The sequence below is a fragment of the Myotis daubentonii genome, chromosome 1 (genome assembly GCF_963259705.1).
Source record: "Myotis daubentonii chromosome 1, mMyoDau2.1, whole genome shotgun sequence".
NCBI lineage: Eukaryota > Metazoa > Chordata > Mammalia > Chiroptera > Vespertilionidae > Myotis > Myotis daubentonii.
This window is the reverse complement of record NC_081840.1, coordinates 185,172,326-185,191,649: the sequence shown is the minus strand read 5'-3', so window position 1 is coordinate 185,191,649 and position 19,324 is coordinate 185,172,326. Positions and strand designations below refer to the sequence as shown.

The 19,324-nt window shown below is 39.5% G+C and overlaps 2 protein-coding genes across 5 annotated transcripts in view; one reads left to right on the top strand and one right to left on the bottom strand.

The window, feature by feature from the left end:
* The first annotated feature begins 76 nt into the window (after nt 1-76).
* On the top strand, nt 77-8,660 carry ODAPH (odontogenesis associated phosphoprotein). The gene is made up of 2 exons (XM_059682144.1): nt 77-181; nt 6,880-8,660. Exons 1-2 carry the CDS (start codon nt 115-117, stop codon nt 7,269-7,271), a joined length of 459 nt encoding a protein of 152 aa, XP_059538127.1. The 5' UTR covers nt 77-114; the 3' UTR covers nt 7,272-8,660.
* An 8,395-nt stretch (nt 8,661-17,055) lies between these two features.
* Nucleotides 17,056-19,324, bottom strand: part of CDKL2 (cyclin dependent kinase like 2) — a 41,495-nt gene continuing 39,226 nt past the window's right edge. For all 4 annotated transcript variants that reach the window (XM_059668325.1, XM_059668342.1, XM_059668349.1 and 1 more), the window contains one exon: nt 17,056-19,201. The gene's annotated coding sequence lies outside the window, so the exon portion shown is untranslated. The remainder of the gene's footprint in view (nt 19,202-19,324) is intronic.

Below are 19,324 nucleotides of genomic sequence, written 5' to 3'. Positions count from 1 at the left end.
CTGACCACTGCGGTCCACTGTGCAAATGCAAATTACCTGACTCAGGCCGGTGACTCACCCACTCCCTTTTAAACCAATGCTAGGTTCAAGGTAGCGACTGCTCAGGTAGAAGCCATGGCTCACAGGCTCTGCCTCTCCTGCTGGCTGTTGGTCTGCTGGTTGGTGGTAATGGTGGCAGAAGGTAAGGGGGTCTTGTGTTTATTCCACTGTGGGCCCACTAATCAGAAAGTTGTGTGAAAAGATAAAATTCGGCTCCATGATTATACATGTTCATAAATTGAAAACGTTTGTCAGCTTCCACCAGCCTGAATGGTTAAAGCAGAACAGGCTGAACCTTATCATCTGAAGACTTTACTCTCGGTCTCAGCTCTCGCGCTGTGACGTTAGACATACGTAACCTCTCTATCAGTCTCTTCATACGTGAAGTGACAGGATTAAAAACATGCATTATTACGGGGTTGTGAGCCATCATGCAAGAAAAGCTCTTCAAGTTTAAAACACTATACTAATACTCCTTCCTATGGTTCTAATGCTAACGATTTGCCGCCCTGAATGACAGCAATGTACACCTCTTTCTATCCCCAGAAGCACGGTAATTTGCACACGTTGAGTGTTTAGTCTCTGTTAGTTGCTTTAATTAATCACATCTATTTAGCTGTGTTTTGGTGCCATTCAGATGAGCATAGATTTCTTTCTTTAGGATTATATTAGATTCCATTTCTCCACTGTTCCTTTTCTTTTTCCTTTCCTCCACTATGAAATTTCCAAGTGGCCTGAGCCTTAGATTTGGTTTACAAACCTCTGGGGAAATGAAAGAAAAAGATAAAAAGAGAAGAGAGGTAAAAGAGAGGAAGAAGAAACTGGGAGACCTGGGTCTGATGACCATTTCCCTTCGCTCCAGAACTTACTGTGGTTCAGGGAGTAGAGACCCAGGAGTCACACTGAATCTTTCTCCCCTTCACATGCCTCTGGGGGCTTTGCAGGGGCCCAGCCAGAAGCTAGTCAGCCTCCAACAAGCTCCCTGCTTCCATCCCCAACGCTCACAGCAGAGTGGAGAGGGGCAGAGACCTTAGAGCTGGTGGAGAGACCACCAGAGCGCACCCTGTCCAATCTCTGCATGAACTCCGGTGATCAGAGGGCAGGAAACAGAGATTACAAATAACCCCTGCCCCACTTCTTTCTAAGACAAGGCCCCAAGCATCACTTGCTAAAAGTGACATCTAAAAGAAATACCATAAACAGAACTAGCCACCTCATGCCTTCATTCCAGAAAGTGAACCAGTCATCAGGAAACTTTGTAATGTGTAGCTAAACCGGTTATAATGAGATTAGAGGTTTATTCACACCAAAAAAACATCAATTAAAATGTGAGATGTGATTTCTGACCTTGACTCACACTTCCCCACTGTCCCTCAGACAGACATGGAAGTCCATCCAATGTAGCGTCACTCTATCCAAGCCACCCTGGTCCGAGCTCATTGCTCACTTCCACAACCCTCACTCTCCTCTCCTCTCCCTGGCAGGCTGGGCTGTCCCTCTTCCTGTTCTGCCCCTCTTCCTGTTCTGCCCCGTTTACTGTAATTCTGCTTCTCATGACAATGTTTAAATGTCACTATGGTACTGCCTTCACAAAGGCTTTCTTAAGACAAATTGCAATCTCTCCGATATCTTAGAATAATACTTATAGTAACTTGTACATTACCCATGGAATTCCTGCATTCTGCTCCATATTACAAATCCACGTATTTGCAGTGTATCTGCACTCCTGAGCTCAGGTCAGGTCTTTATCGTCTCTGCATACACCACAGCATCTAGCATGGGACCCTGTGTGCTGCTGGAAATGAAATAAGCCTGCGTGACACTTTTTGAGCTCTAAATTATTTACCTGTAAAATTAGAGATATGACCAAGATAGCCAGTCATTCTGTGAGTCTACACAATGAACTGAGTTGCAGTTAACTAATTCAAAAATTGAGTTGAGTGGTGAGTAAATTAATCACAAGATTTATATTTCTTTCTGGTTCAATTCCAAAAGCATGTGAGAATTTTTCTAATACTCCATGTGTCATGGAAAGGAAGGACTGCATACTTACAAATCAAGTATGAAGCTTACTTCTCTTAAAGTCCGTATAGTTCTCTACAACCCAACTATTGTCTGCCCAAATAACCACAGACTACAGGTAATTCAGGTAATTACATATTTATATAGAAGTCTTTTTATCCTTACTTTTTTTTTTAAAGTACTAGTTGCTGGTATGCTATGAGTTTTATGTCTAGACTATAATAAACCGACTTAAAATTGATATCTAAACTCTAAGCAATATTTTGGCTTAATTTTTTTTATTTTACTCTAATTTTAAATGTAAGTTATTATTGTGAATTTTCTAGGACTGACATTAAATATTCACTGAGCTTTACAAAAATCTATAGAGAAGAAAATTCAATGTCTGGCTGGCCATTCATTCTATATCAGATCCACATATTTGCAATGTGTCTGGGCACCACTCTAAGCCAGGGATTATTCTAGATGCTAGGGACATAGCAGTGGACCCTCAAAGTCAGCAGTCCCTGTCTTCATGGAGGTCCTGTTGTAATAAGATCTGTACCCTTTAGTCCTATCGATAGTGCACAGATGTTATGTATAAAGTGTAACCAAATGGAACCAAGAACATTGGGCTCTTGCTAACAGAATCTTTCCATAACATTGAAGACTAATCATAACAGTAGCTAACACCACTAACTGCATACTGTGGATCAGGAATGTTCTGAGCACTTTACATCTTATTTCAGATAATACAACAAACCAGTGAGATAGGCAGTATTATTTTCTCCATTTTACAAATAAGGGAAAGGAGACTCAGAGAAGTTAAGGAACCCATCTATGGCCACGCAGTTGTTAAACGGCAGAGCTCAAGACACCTGGCTGTAGAGCCTATGCTTTTAAACATTATGCTGTTCTGCCTCTCAAAATGTTTTTAATCTGCATTTAAATATTTGACCTACTTTGGCCTGAATAAGGTTGCAGAAGCACTCTCATCTTTGATATTGCGTGCCTTTGGTGGCATGTCAGTATGTTACATAGTGAGAACTATTTGCTTAGTAACAATTGCATTATCTCTGAGAGATAGGAACATGGTAACGTTTGCAGTTATCGAAACAGATTTCTCCCAATCAATCAATTCTACTCTAGGTACCATGCTGGGGATGAGGTCAAAGGATGTGGTCTACAGGATGGTCAAGTGGATATTTCAGTGGAGGAGGAATATAACATCTGAAGAGTAATCACATGACTCATGAGTATCATGGACTCACAGGATGCTATGGAAGCATGCTGCATATTGTCTTAACACAGCCTCAGGATTAAGACCTCCCTGAAGAAATGAGATATGAAATCTGCATAGAAGTAAGCCAAGCAAAGATGGCAGGAAACGGTGCTCTAAGCATCTGGAACCAACATTTTTAAAGCCCATAATCATTGGTGACTTTTGCCAAAGTAGCCTTTGTGGAGTGGAGGAGGCAGTCAGATTCCAGTGGATTTAAATAGGTGGGGGAGTGGCGAATCAGAAGTGTGCAGACTTTTCTTTGCAATGAGAGTAGAAACCAGAGAATTTCATGGCAGATCACCAAAGATTTCTCTCTGAAGTATTAAGCTAAGTAAATTACTTAGAAAGGTAGAGAGACTTTAGAAGAGAATTCTTCGGGTAAAGGAAGAAGAATGGGAATTTTGAAGCAGCTTTGAGGAGCACATTAAAGGTTTAGAAGACAGTGAAAATTGACCAGAACAAGGATAAACAAAAGAACTAATGAGCCCTAGCTAGTTGGGCTCAGTGGATAGAGTGTCAGCCTGTGGACTGAAGGGTCCCAGCTTTGATCCCAATCAAGGGCACATGCCTGGGTTGTGGGCTCAACCCCCAGTAGGGGGCGTGCAGGAGGTAGCTGGTCAATGATTCTCTCTCATCATTGATGTTTCTATCTCTCTCTTTCCCTCTCCCTTCCTCTCTGAAATCAATAAAAATATGTTTAAAAAAATTAAGATAGCATTTTTAAAAAAAAGAATTAATGAGCAATATTAACTCAGTCAAAGTTGGAGACCATGAATGGCATCACCCCCTCACTCAGATGTTTGGCCTTAACCTTGTAAAGAATCTGTGACAGTCCCCACATCAATCCCTGCGGCTTCCCCATTTGGGAGCACTTGTGCTAGCCAACCAGCGACCTGAAATAGTCACCATGTGTCTAGTCTGCTGGAAGAACGTGGTTTTATGTGGGCTTGCCCACATTCTTAGGTTGGTTAATGGGACAAACTTGCACCTTGATCTTGAGCCCGCAGAAATTCCCAGAAGAAAACACTGAACACCTCAGGACATCCCAGAGTCAGAAAAAAAGCTGCCTAGCAGGCTCTAACACCCACTGTCAGCTGGGGATTTGGAGAGTAGCTTCAGCTTTTAAGAAACGGGATGAGCACAGGGGTGGGTTGGTCGGACGGTTGGTTGGTTTGTACAGCTGGAATGCAGCTCACTGAGTGACAGAGCTCAAGGTCTGTCTAAACCTGATCTGACAGCAAATTGTCAAGATGGGGATTAAGAGTAAGGCTAGCTTCTTCCCTAGCAACTGGAATCTCAGCAGATTTTTATGTTACAAAAGGTTCAGAACTGATCTAATTGTGTATGAGGAAAGAATGAGTAATGTGGGATTTAATCATCTTCTGTAGTTTGAAATATTTTAATCTAGTTTCAGTCATAGAATTTCAATACTCAGTAGCCTAGATGGGTCTGGAAGAAAGGGTCAGTATTTCCTTCAAGGAATAGAGACCAATTCAAGCTAGCTGTAAAAAAGAATAGAACTGGAAGTGGAGTGGTTATTATAAGAATATCTCTAAGACTTTAAGTACAACCAGCCCTCAGTCAGACCAGCCCTGGAAAGTCAGGAATCAAGGCTACTTTCCTCATCACTCCGTTACCACATGGTCTCTTGTCTCTTTTTCTCTTTGAGAGGCCTTCCCCATTTTATAGTTTCTATGGAAAGACGGGCTTCTCCACTTACTCAACATTCAACTGACCAAAACCTAACCCAGCTCCTGTCTTACACCTTCCACTGACTGTGTCTCTGTTGAAATTCTCAAGTGAGAATCTGATTGGTCACTGGCCAGGCAATGAATGAGTTAAGTGTCTAACAGCAGTCCAATCAGCCATAGCCAAAAGTGTATAGAGTTGACCTTTCCAGGGGTTGTGAGTGAAACAGAATCTCTGGGAGGGACTATGAGCACAGGCAGGCAATAAGCATATCCAATACAACCAAGAAACCTGAATTCAGTTGTTCTAATGGTGAGGGGTATCTAGCTCTTCTTAAGGGCCTCAGTACTCCCAACTTCCTGTGGGGAGCTCAATTTCCCATCATTCACACGCAGCAGTCCTTTCCGGGTCTACATTGGTAAGTCGCTAGGGGAGTGAAGGAATAATTTTCTAAAGGGAAGCCTACTTTCAAGTAGATGATACAGCTAGTGGGAAGACCTGGGCACTTGAGCTTCATCCAAATTTCTTCTCAGAAACGAATGTTGCCCTGGTCCTCAGTGCTTGTTCCCCTGCTGCGTGCAGAGGCCCCCTGCCTCCTCCTTGGGGAGGGTGAAGCAGGCCTTTGGATGAATGGCCTGTTGGGGTGAGGGGCAGTTATTTTTATTTTCTTAACACTAAGTTCTGTTTTTCAACTAATTTTCTTTATTTAGTTATAATTTATATACAATAAAATGTATAAATCTTTTCTAATTGAATTTATTGGGGTGACATTTGCTAATACAATTACATTGGTTTCAGGGGTAGAATTCTATAATACATCATCCATATATTGAATTGTATGTTCACCACCCCAAGTCACATCTTCCATCACCATTTATCCCCCCTTTACCCTCTCCTACCCATCCCCTCTTTCCCTCTGGTAGTTATCATATTTTGGTCTGTCTATGAGGGGTTTTTTGTTGTTGTTTTGCTTAATCCCTTCACCTTTTTCACCCAGCCCCTAACCCTCCCACCCCCCTGACAGCTGTCAGTCTGTTCTCTGTATCTGAGTCTGTTTCTATTTTGCTTGTTAGTTTAGTTTGTTCATTAGATTCCACATGTGAAATCATATATTTGACTTTCTCTGATTGTAAATGCACAAATCTTAAAAGTATAGATTGATCACATTTTACACATACATATATTTATGTGTGTATAAACATGTGTGTAGATATGTATACATAAGTGTATGTGGTGTATATGTGTGTGTGTGTGTGTGTGTGTATATATATATATAAAATCTTTATCTCCATATCTATGTAACAACTACCAAGATCAAGATCTAAAGAGTTCCCAGGTTACTCTTTCCACTAAATAATACCTACCTCAACCCTAAGCTATTTTTTTTTGACATTTTTTAAAACCGTAGATTAGTATAGCTTGTTCTTGAACTTGATACAAATGGAATCTTTTGCTCAACATAACGTCCGTGGGTTGTATCCATATTGTTGGATTAGTAATTCTTCCTTTTCATTGCTGAGTTCTATTTCATTGTAAGAATATCTACAGTCTGTTTATACATTCTCCAATTGATGGACATTTGTGTTGTATCCAAGTTTAGGCTAATATGAATAAGGCTGTTATGAACCTTCTTGAACTAGTCTTTTGTAGATATAAACACTCATTTCTCTTGGGTAAATTCCCCAGAGTGCAACTGTGGGATCATAAGGTGTGTCCATGTTTCATTTCACTGAACATTGGCAGTTCTTCCAAACGCACTCAGACCTCTCCATTTCTCCCTTCTAATCGCGCTCTCCTGCCACCCCTCAAGCATCTCCCTTCGCTGCTGTTATCAGGCTTCTTCCTGACTTGCATTTTTCTCCCCACAGGACAAGTAGTCACCCCTCCTGGAGGCTCACAAAACAATGAGGACCCTACAGACTGCCAGATCTTCACACTCACCCCTCCACCTGCCACAAGGAGGCCGGTGACAAGGATCCAGCCCGTCACAAGGACACCCAAGTGTCCTTTCCATTTTTTCCCAACACGGAGGCCCAGAGTCCAAATTAGGTTTCCAAACAGACCTTTCCTCCCTCCCAGGTGCAACCACCGTTTTCAGTACCGTCCATTTTTCCTGCCAAACCATCGTCTTCGTCCACATTATAACTATTTCCCCAGAAGACGACTCCGGAGAGGAAGCTCCTCTGAGGAAAGAAGAGGGAAGAGAGAAGCCCCAACCCTGCTCGGTCAGAGGAGGTCAATACCTCAGATAAGACTATAAAAATAGTTCTGTTTCCTTTTTCCAACTAAAATTGCTGAATTGGAAACTTATCTTAAACACCACTGACTAGAAATTGTTCTCCTTGCCAGCAGTGAAGACACTGGTGCATAGGTCATTCAAGTTTGCAAAATAGGAGCAATAACCACATTATTCTTATCCCCAAATTTTTACGACCACAAATGTTTGTGCAAATAAAACCCTAAAATGAGAGGTTCTGGTCATTCCTGTCCATACTGAGATGCCAGAGAACCAGCTCCATCTTCTAAATTAGAGCGAGGAGAATTCAATAAATCAAGATTGCTATAGATCAAATGAAGACATTAATGAAGCCCTTTTATACTCACTGGAAGACTTATGAGCAAGGTGCATTTACAAAGTAAACTTTAAAAGAAATCATGGAAAACTGAAAGCTTTATTTAAAGCATGTTGGCAGGGATATAACTAGTGGTTATTTATTCATTTACTATATTTTTATTGAGGTACAATTGGCATAACATCACATAAGAATTCAATATTTGTATATATTGCAAAAATGGCCACCACAATAAGTCCAGTTAACATTGACACCAACCATAATCACAAATTTATTTTTCCTTGTGATGACAACTTTCAAGATCCAATCAGTTTTCTCACAACAACAATTTTAAAGATTAAACTAAATTATAGGTCATCTGACTATAGATAACACTTTAAAGCTATCATAAACTGAATTACCTGACCCCAGAACTCTTTTTAATTATAATATCTAAATGTACTTTAATGTTAACTTTTTAAGCAAATGAGCATAAGTATCTCACTTTCTTGAATTGTCATCATATAGATACTAGCTTAAATGATACACTTCCCCTAAAACTTTCAATGTGATCTGGGCTCAAAGTCTGATTAAGGTGACATGAATGTTCGCCCAACTCTAGGACTCCACAGACCTAAGTTTACTCCTCTATAGGAAGCCTGTATTTCGAGGGTGCAATATAAGTCGCCCATCCCACAGATGACATCCATTGGTTATTTCTTTAGCCATTCCGTAACATACCAACTCCCGTTTGTACCGCTCATCTTGCCTGTAACAGAGGAACTAGTTTTGTACATGTGGTCTGTATCTTAACACCTCTTCCTCCCAAGAACTATGTGCAAAAGTTGCTGCTGGTGCTGCTGATTCTACAAAGAAAAGAAAGAACATAAAGATGTGAGGTCGCTGGGAACGCTGCCTGGGAACTGGAAAGAGATTGCTTTGCTTCCTGGCTGTATTAAAGATAAGGGGGGTGCGGGGGGGACACACAACTATTTCCTTTACTCACTTCATAACAAATTTTCATTATAAGAACAGATATTTGCTTCAAAATGTCAGGCTTCAATAAAATCTATACTTGAAATCCTCATTAAGAAATTCTGTATTTTGTTAATAACCTTGATCTTTTTTTCTCTCTCTTTTTGGTTAGTGGGCATAAGCAGAAATGAGCCAACCTTAGGCAAACTTGAAGACAGAGAAAGATTTGTCTGTGACCTCACCTCCCTCTCAGGGCCCCCTCTTCTATCACTGCTCCCCGCTCACCACTCACCTAGCACTCAGTGCTCTTGCCGGAACTCCCACTGTCCAACCAGCCTGGCTTTGACTGCGCTTTCCCTCCCAAACGTTAGAAATTGTGCAATCCAAACGTTAACCGCTCTGAACTGAGTCCCTGAAGGCCTTGCTATGTGATATTAATCACTAGGAAAACTTAGACAAAGTAAAGACAGATTAACAGCTTCTACTGTTAGAAAGCAGACGACTGCTGCAGTGTTTCATAGTGAGGGCCTTTTGTAAAATAACCAGGTAAAACTGCATTGCTTCTCACCCTTGAACATGTATATAGAAAGCAGGCGCACACCTGCAAGTACAAGCATATTCTTGTGACTTTTTTGAGAAATTGCATCCTTTGGGTTAATAGATTTTTCTCTTAACATACAGTGATGCCTAGCAGGTTTACGGACTCAGGTATAGTCTTCAGTACTAATACCTCAAAGTGAGCTAGTTTATCAAATGCGTTCCTCTTAGCATACAGGTGGGATTAGCGGCTTTTGAAGCAATGGGAGTCTGTGGGGAGGGTGTGATGACCTTTAAATTCAACTTTTGCTTTGTGGTAAAAATAGCCTATGCAAGCCTGAAGTTCTAATTATGTGAAAAAGGCATACCCTGAATGCAGTCATCAGACAAACCCAAATTGAGAGACATTTACAAAACAACTGCCCTGTAATCTTCAGAAGTGAAGATGTCATGGTAGACAAAGTTTAAAGACGATTACAAAGACGCCACAACTAAGTCTGATCCTGGAGGTGGGAAGGAAAGGGAGAGATTGCCATGAAGAATATTATTGGGACAAATGGCAAGCTTTTAACGTGGACCATGTGTTAAGTAATAGTATTATATCAGCGTCAAATTTTCTGAATTTGATAATTAGGTAAGAAAACATACTTATGCAAGATCTGACGTATTTGAGGGTAAAGGAGTATGATTTCTACAAATAAATCTCAAATTATTATGGAAAAAAGTGTGTGTGTGTGTGTGTGTGTGTGTGTGTGTGTGTGTGTGTGTGTGTGTAAAAGAGAGAATGGGAAGAAGGAAGATATAAAGCAAACGTGCCAAATGACTTTATAATTGTTGTAGAATGGGTGAAGGGTACATGGGAGTTCTTTGTACAATCATTGCAACTCTTGTCTAGTTTGAAGTTATCTCAAAATGAAAGTAAAATGATACTATTAAACACAACACAGAGGAGTGGAGAAAAGTGCCACCCTGGTTTAGTCGTGGGGGAGGAAGTGGTTAGCTTAGGGCCTAAGCACAGATGGAGGAAATGACAGAGTAAGATTAGACCGGGGGTGGGGGTGCAAAGAAAAGGAAGGTTAGAAAGGAGACAGGATCTTGGGGAAAGCTGTATGGCAAGTGCCTAGCGTCACCCAAGAGTGGACAGCAACACCCCAGGCTGGGCCACGGTGCTGCCGCTGGAAAAGGGGAACTTGACCTGGGGGGACGCAGCTCCACGTGGACTTTAAAGACATTTCAGTGTGAGATTTTGGTGTGCACGTAAAATGAAGTTAGATACACTCTTCTGGGTTTGTAACTCATTTTATTTTCCCCCACTGAGATATTTTGTGATTGAAAATTCTAAGTGAAAATGCAATGAATTCTGAAGAAATTTTGTCTGTTGAGTAGTGCCTTACAAACACATCTTTTGTCTTTTCTGTGTTTGTGGTCAGAATCAATAACTGCAAAAGTTTCTGCTTACTATTATCTTTTCGTAGTCATTATAAACAAGGAGAACCAAATAATCTTTTGTGGTCACTGTAAACTTCCTGTACTGTTTGGTAACAAACAGAGATCATGCACTCTTGCTAAGGTTAGAGTTAATAATCCATTGCCAGCTTTAGTTTAAATGTTTCTTTGTGCTTTTTAAATAATCCAGCAGTAGAGAATAAACTATCAGCCAAAATCATTTTGGGAGAATAAGAGCAAAACGCAGGGTGGGGCAAGGAGTGGGGAGGGTGGACCTTTATAAGTTGTGATCTTTTGTGAAAATTCAGGGGAAGGTCTGAAAACCCTTTATGTTAATATTTGTTTCTGAGTTGCATCTATTAAATTGGTAAAGTATTATCATGGTGGGTTTTTTTTTTTAATATATCCCTCTTCCCCCTTAAATTTTACTTAAAAATTTAAAAATCCTCAATAGTTTTTCCTTTGGGATTTTTCTGCCTTCTGGGTTCTTTTTTTAATTTTTTTTAATGTTTAAAAATATGTTGGCATGATAGTTCAAGTCTTACTAACTAATGATTCAGGTATGATACAATGAATCATTGGAATTTAAGAAGTATTAGGCATGCATGTATGGGGAAATATGTTCAAGTATGCCGTTGTGAAATTAAAACTGTAAAGGTAGGCCGTTAAAGTGCTTGTATGTTGCTCTGTATGGTAAGAACTGGTCCTGTTGCATTATGTATATTATTTCTAAGCATTTCTCTTCTTTACAGCACAGAGATTTGAGTTCTAAACTGAAAAAAAAATCCCCCAAAATAATTAATATTAAATTTATCCATGCCTTAAAGATAAGCTAAAAATTAAATCCTATTCCCGCTTCCCACACTGCTAACAACCTTGTAATGATTCACACTTTAGTTATAAGAGTCATGGGCTGGTTGAGCTGGGACTCTCACATCCACTGATATTTGGGGGAGGATGGAAAGTGTGGTTGGAAGTTTGGGTCTCAAAGGGATCAATAGAAGGCATGAGACAGCATGAACTTCCACACCACCACTTGGATTGAACTTGAGCCCGCAGACCGAGTCATTGGTGAGCACCAGATGCTGATAAAAATGTCTTTAAAAGAAATTTTAGGAGACGCTGAACATAGCGCTGCCTTGGAGCCAACATGACAAAGTGTGGCACAGATGAGAGAAAGGGTCCGTTCTCCCCCCACCCCCTGCACAGAACTCACTCCTCTGTCACCCCCCAAAATAGCAGCAACTTTTGGAAACTTGGGAAACAGCAGCACCCTAGTATTCACAGAGGGCACTGTCCACTGCAGCAGTGCTGGAGCGCCTTCTGGGGCTTTGTGGGCAGCATGTGGCCACAGGGACAGCCAAACAGAGGAAGGACATGTGGGCTGCATGGGCCTGCTACTGAAGGACTAGTTTGTGGCATATTACAGCACTGGTAAACTCTGGGGTTTGCTGGTTTCTGATTAAAAATGAAAAATTAAGAAAAAGACTTATTTTATAGATGTTACCTTGTGACATTTGGAAAACTATTTGAGGAGGTATCTTAGTTTGCTAGTTAGTTACGTCTACTATAATAAAATGCCATAGACCGGGGGGGGGGGGTTATACATAGAATTTTATTCTCTCTCAGTCTGGAAGCTGAAAGTCCAAGGTCAAGGTGTTGGCACATGAATTTGGAGAAAATAAATTCAGCCCATAATGGCAGATGTCCAATTCCATAGTAGGAAGTTCAAACTCCCAGACAAGCTGCATAATCTAGAAAAAGCTGGCTCTAATTTTAAAGAAAACTGTGCTCAGAATGTTCAGGTACTTTTAATAGTTTTTAAAAAAATAAACTACCACTTTCCTTTTTTAAGCCGAGAGCACATTTTTCTTATTTTTATAATAAAATGTAAGTAGATAACAGGTTCCTATAAGAATCTCTAAGCTTGTTATAAACAATAGAGAGATAAACAAATCAAGGCTGAGAGGTACAAAAGAGTAGACACAACTGAAACAACTTATTTGGGGCAATCAGTTCTATATATCTAGGCAACTACTCAAGTCATCACCAAGGAAACCCACTGAACCATCACAAAATACCTCTAAACTGGAAACAACACAAATGTCCATCAACAACAGAATGGATAAGTAAATTGTTATTGTATCAGATACTGGAATACTACACAGCCATGAAAATGAAGGGATTGCTGCTTCACACAGCAGCATGAATAAATCTCACAATTTCATGTTGAGTGAAAGAAGCCAGGCTCAAAAGACTGCATTAAACAAGATTCCATTTATATGACATTCAAGAGCACACAAAACTAATCCCTGGTGATCAAGGTCAGAATAGTGATAAGTTTTGGTAGGTAATTGGCTGGGAAAGGGCAAAAGGAAGCCTGCTGAGAGCTAGAAATAAATATTCCATATCTTAATCTGGGTGGTTTTTACATGGGTGTGTATATTTATAAAAATTCATCAAGCTATATACTTAAGATTTATGTGTTTTACTGTGTATAAGTGAAATGTCAGTTGGAATATTTTAAATGCTGCAGAGTAAAGGAAATCAGTATGCATATGTTCCTTACAATTGTAGATTTCATTTATCAAACAAGCACTCGAATATTCTATTGACTGGTAGTTACCAAGGTTTCATTAAGCAATATATGACTGCTAAGTGAGAGAAAGACAAGTGCTATATGATATCACTTATATGTGGAATCTAAAAATTCAAATTCAGCCCCAGCTGGTTTAGCTCAATAGATAGAGCATTGGCTTGCAGACTGAAGGGTCCCAGGTTCGATACCAGTCAAGGGCACATGCCCGGATTGCATGCTCTATCCCCAGTAAGGCATGTGCGGGAGGCAGCCAATCAATGATTCTCTCTCATCATTGATGTTTCTATCTTTCTCTCCCTCTTCCTTCCTCTCTGAAATTAATAAAAATATATTTAAAAATAAATAAATATAAAAATTCAAACTCAGAGAAGCATGTGGTGGTTACCAAGGGCTGGAGGATAGGGGAAAATAAGGAGATATTGGTCAAAGGGTACCAATTTCCAGTTATAAGATTAACAAGTTCTGGGGATCTAACACGCAGCATGATGATTATGATAATATTACTATGTTATATACTTGAAAGTTGCTGAGAGGTTGGATCTTAAATTCAGGATGGAAGTGTTAGCTAATGCTATCATGATAATCATTTTGCAATTCATTAATATACCAAATCAACACATTGTACACCTTTAACTTACATAATGTGATATGTCAATTATACCTCTGCAGTTCAAATAGATTAAGCACTCCTTAATATTGGGCCCTTAAACATGGAAAGAGAAGGCTATTTATTGCATGGATAAAAGGAACAGAAAATACCCCTCAGGTCAAACACATCACAGGTTTTTAGCATTTTTCCCCTGGGGAAGGATAAGGGTTACAGTGAGTGGGGCTTTACTGCCGCCTCCTGGAGCATGGCTTGGCAGCACTGGGCTGTCCTGGGCAGAGCCAAAGGAGTAGGGTGTCATCCCAGGGAAATGGATGGAAGGCCAATTGCAGCCACCCCCAAGTTCAGGTGTCTCAGAACTCTCCTTAAATGGTTTCTGTCCATTCCAGCAGAACTGACTCCTTCATCCCTCTACCAGAGGAGGGAGAAGCGCGTGTCTCTCACTAACTTCTTTCCTTCCAGGACCCAACAGAAGAAAGGGGACTGACCGCCTTACTTAAGATGAAATAAAAAGGAAAGTGTAATTAAAACTACATTCCTCTGACTAGGTTGCATTTCCCAGTACAAAATAATTTTTTTTATCCCACAATATAGTTTGAGCCAAACTGTATTATCTGAATCTGGTGTTTGCCTTTGTTTTCAGGAGGTAGGAGACACATCTACAGAGGAATATCTCCAATAGGTCAAGCTAAAATCTGCTTCTGAAATGACATTTAATATCTTTCTTCACAGAAGAAGGAACTCAAATGGCCTATAAATCAGTAATAAGGAAAATATATGAAAGTATATATAACTTAAGTAGTAATCAAGAAAATGTAAACTAAAGCAAAATAATTTTCACCCATCAAATTGGTGAAAATAAAATTAATATCTAAAATAGTTCCAATATAGGAAACAGACTTTCTCATACATTGTTGATGGTAATGCAAATTGATATAGCACTTTTGGGGGACAATTCAGAAGAATCAGTCAAAATCTAAAATGAAACATACCTTTTGCAGCTTTGAACTGTCCACCTCTGGTGAGCATTGCGATGGTTTCGCCAGCATCCATTCTCTTCCCCCTGGGCTTTGAGGGAGCCAGGTGTTCCATGGGGAGGCTGTGATTGGCCTGAACCAATCAGCATAACCCCATGTCCTTTAGTGCCCATTAATTCAGACAAAGGAATTTAACAAAGGCCCATGCTAATCAGAACATGCCATTCCCCAGGCTACAGTGCTTGATTCAAGGTGAGCAGTATCCAGATCTGGCTTAATCAGAGTGAAATTTTATTTAGTGGCTGGAGGAATGCATTTCTTCCTCTTTTAAGAGAATGAGGACGTGTATAGCTCCAGGAGTCTAAGCTCTCAAAGTTTATATTATCTAAACAAAAAATGTTTTAATTGATTCCAGATCTAAAAATCATGACCATGCATGATTCAACAAACATGCATGGCTCTATCATTTATTGAGCAACTGACACTGAATAAATTCCTTAAACTTTGTAAGTCTATTACCTTGCCTGTAAAATATGACTAACATTCCTACCTTCGTAGGAATATTATTACTATTGTCCCACAGGAATTGCTTTGCTAGATGGTATGGGACAGAGATAAATCAAGTGTGGTTCTCAGTCTTCAGAAACACAGAAAATGTAGTGGGCAGTGACACTGAGAATTGTTCTTGCACATGTGCCTTCAGAATCTGGCCCTGACTCTTCTGCAGGAGCCTTGGAGCAACTTCATAAACAGATGTTTCTACTTACAAAATATGTCTAGTGGGAGACAGGCAAGGAGGTATTCATATCAGAAAAGGAGTGATAATCCAAGGACGAAGGCTAAACACAGGGAAGTAACCAAGTGAAACACTGTTGCCATGGGGTGGAGAGATGGTTTTTCATTCTAGCAGCAATATTAATAGAGATCACTTTCCAGATAGATGAATGAAGGAGATAAATGAATGAAGATAAGCTGACATAAAAACCTGCTCCCTTGAATGATAGGCAATCCTACCCTAATCTATGGATAGGAAAACAGGCTGCACTGAGATATTTTTATTTCATTTTCCTGGTTCTTGTTTTCATTCATGTTAGACAACAATACACTTTCCAAAGTTTTGTCAGAACCTTCCTCACTTCCACTGGAGATGCCCCTGCATGACAAAGCAGAACAAGAAGGATTAAATAAGGCTCTACCTGCCGGGGGAGGGGAGCGGATTTCACTGAGAGCAAAAGACCATGACATTTTATGGATGGATTTTTGTTTTGTGAAGACAATGTCTCAAATGTATAATACATTCAATGTCAGATATCCCCAAACATCTATAAACACAAAGGTCTAAATCACAAGTCACACAAATTACATACAAGTGAGAACGAGTGATGTCAAGATTTGGGGCCAAGTACTTCGCAGAAGGACATGTTAAAAAACAGTCCAGCTGGTGTGGCTCAATGGTTGAGTGTCGACCTATGAACCAGGAGGTCACAGTTCCATTCCCAGTCAGGGCACATGCCCAGGTTGCAGGCTCAATTCCAGTGGGAGGCCTGCAAGAGGCAGCCAATCAATGATACTCTCTCATCATTGATGTTTCTATCTCTTTCCCCTTATCCCTTCCTCTCTGAAATCAATAAAAATATTTTTTTAAAGAAACAGATAAACTGTAGCTTCATTATGTTTTTAAATTAGTTCATGTCTAAAGCTATCAAAAGAAAAAATAAAACCATTTAAAAAGCAATGTGAGAACATAATTTTTCACTCACATAGTGTTAGGGGCCCATTTCTAATGTAAAAAACACACAATACAAAGCAATAGAGAAAAATCCACTTGGTCCAATACACTAGGACTAGCCTTAAAGCTTTAGGAGCAGTGACCCTGAAATTTTGGATCCTCTGCCAGTGGCTCGGTTACATTGAGGAGGGCTCAGGAAATAAGTCAGTCACATTTTTCAATCTAATCTGATTTACAGTTGCTTATAGATCCAGCCTTTTATTTTAGCACAATTAAGATAAAGAAACCAATAATGAGAGAGTCACACAAGACAACACATCTTCTATGCTTCCATTTCAATAGGAAGTTAGCTAATCTAACCCAGCAAGGGATTTTCAATCAGGAGAATCGGGTTCTAAGCCTGGGTCTGTCACCACCTTTACCAGGTAGTCTTTACAAGACATGTTACTTTATGACCAGATGGCTTGTATCACTGGCTGTACAAGAAAATTAACCTGTCATCCTTATATCCTAACTTTCCCAAAAAGAATTAACTGATTATTTCCAACATATTTGTTAAATACCATACAGTGTCCTATACATTGTTTATAGTTTATTAATTAAATAATGCAAATAAAAACTATGGAGCTCAATAACATATAATATTTATTAATTGTAAAATATACATACACACAGCAAGCCCATTTTCCCACTAGTACATATACATATTTCCTATTAGTATGTGACTTAATCATATCCTTTGTAAGGAAAGAAAAAGTAACCTTAAATTGAAAAAAAAAGGGGGGGGGGAATTATTTTAGTTCAGGGTCTATAGCCCCAGTTTGCAAAATCTTTTTCAAGTAGTACTTCCAAGATTCTAAACAGATATGAGCTTCAAGTCTCAACTTGGACTTATAGTAATAGTTTTTAGTTCTTTAGTTCTAAAGTGCACAAAATGTTTTAATCGATAAAAGATACCAAGAGCAAATATAGAATGAAAAAGGTCTAATCCTAGACCTTCAGACATTGAGGTGATATTTTCACACCAATCTTTTAATAAAATTAACATTGAAATAAACTGGACAGCTACTTGGTTTTTAAGTAGTGTCTGCTTTTTATGCTGTGGTGGCTGTTGACAACATAATTCAAAGTAAAAATAATAATATTTTAATTTGAGGCCTATTAATGCCTATACACTAACTTTGTTCAGCATGTTAGCCATACCTCATCTAGTCAAACACCTGGTCAGAGATTAGAGATAGAGCTTCAAAATCAAGATCAAAGTTTAATTGAGCCACCTACATAGACTTTTACAATGCAGCCCCTTATTTTGCCTCCTGAATATCCTACTCTTTTGAGGCTCAAGTAACTATGATTAGAATTTTAATATTAAGCTCCACAGGGTAGGTAATAGAGAAAAGTGCTAGTAAAATTCCTGGGCTAAGTTCTAGTCAATGTCATTTGGAAAAAACAACAACATACTATTAATTGGTTAAGGCAAAAAAAAAAACCCACACAAATTCTGGTCCCCTTAACAATCATTCCCTAAAACAGTAAATGCAGAGCATGACTAGAAACCCAGAAACGAAAAAACGAGAGCCAAATTGGTTTAACACTCCCACCTAAACGTTGAGGACCAGTGCATTAGGAAAGATGTGTGTCCTGTGGGTTAACAATTTTGCACCTTGGTTAAAAGCTTTTGGGAAGGCCTAGGTGTTTGAGGAAATAAGAAGACAGGAATATCTCTGGGATTTTAGAAAGATATTCTATTTAATATCACCTTCAAACTATCAGCGGATAGGAGTAAAGTCCCGAACAAAGTTCATCCCTGCCCAAAGCCTCTTCGGCTGGGGAGTTCAGCAGGAGTCAGCCCAGAGAAGAGTGACCATAGTCAACTGGTGAGCCTGCTTCCCATTTCCTGGTTTTGTAGATATCCCTCTTTTGTCAATGAGAAGTATTCGACTCCAAGGTAGACCTACAGCATTCTCCTTTCTCACTCTTGTCCCGGTCACATTCCTGCTCACAGGAACGTTAGCCCCAGAATCATACAGTGCAAAGAACTATCCAAATCGTTAGAAATAAAAAGGGTTCTTTGCGAAACTTGCATTTAGGGTGGTTCTTAGAAGATCAGCAGAGAGGCAGATTCCCATGATACACTGATCAAACATCAACTATACTCACAGGAACCAAAGAAATATATCTATCCATAAAGAGCAGTCACATATCTTGTTAAAGCCTAGAAACAAGCAAGAGTCTTAAATGTGTTTTCATAGTTAGGTTAGGGTAAAGGAAACATTTTATTTTTTTACTGATCCTAGTTTTTTCATTTTCTTCAACTGATCCTAGTTTTTAGCTCCCACATTCACAAAGACATTCCTAAATAAATGTACACATCAATGCAGGTAACACACAAAGTTTGATGCATAAGTAACATAAACTTTTATAATCTTTCTCCCCTTTTTTACTTACTGTTAATCTTGGGTACCTTTAAATACACAACCCACTAATAGTAAATATACACTCATGTAACGAGAACCATATCACTATTCTTTCATTGGATTATCTTGAAGTAGCATCAGTGGACTTCAAAGATGATGGCTGACAGTTGGGGAGGACACTTGCCCAATCTTCCTTTGAAACACCTGGAAGTCATTGTCTTTCCTTCTGCAAAACATTTCTCAGAAAATGCAGGCAGTTCAGAAGTAAATGATCAAAACCATGTCTATCTCCTCCTGGGATATCAGCACTTTTGTTCCAGGAGGATGTCATCTCAAGCGCTAGAGCAGCATCTAAAAGCACAGGAGGAATACATGCCACCAAATATTTTACATAAAATCTTTCTAGATGTCTATCCCACTTGTTTTCTCACATCGTATTTAAAACTATACAAAATATTTCCCAGAAAAGGTTAC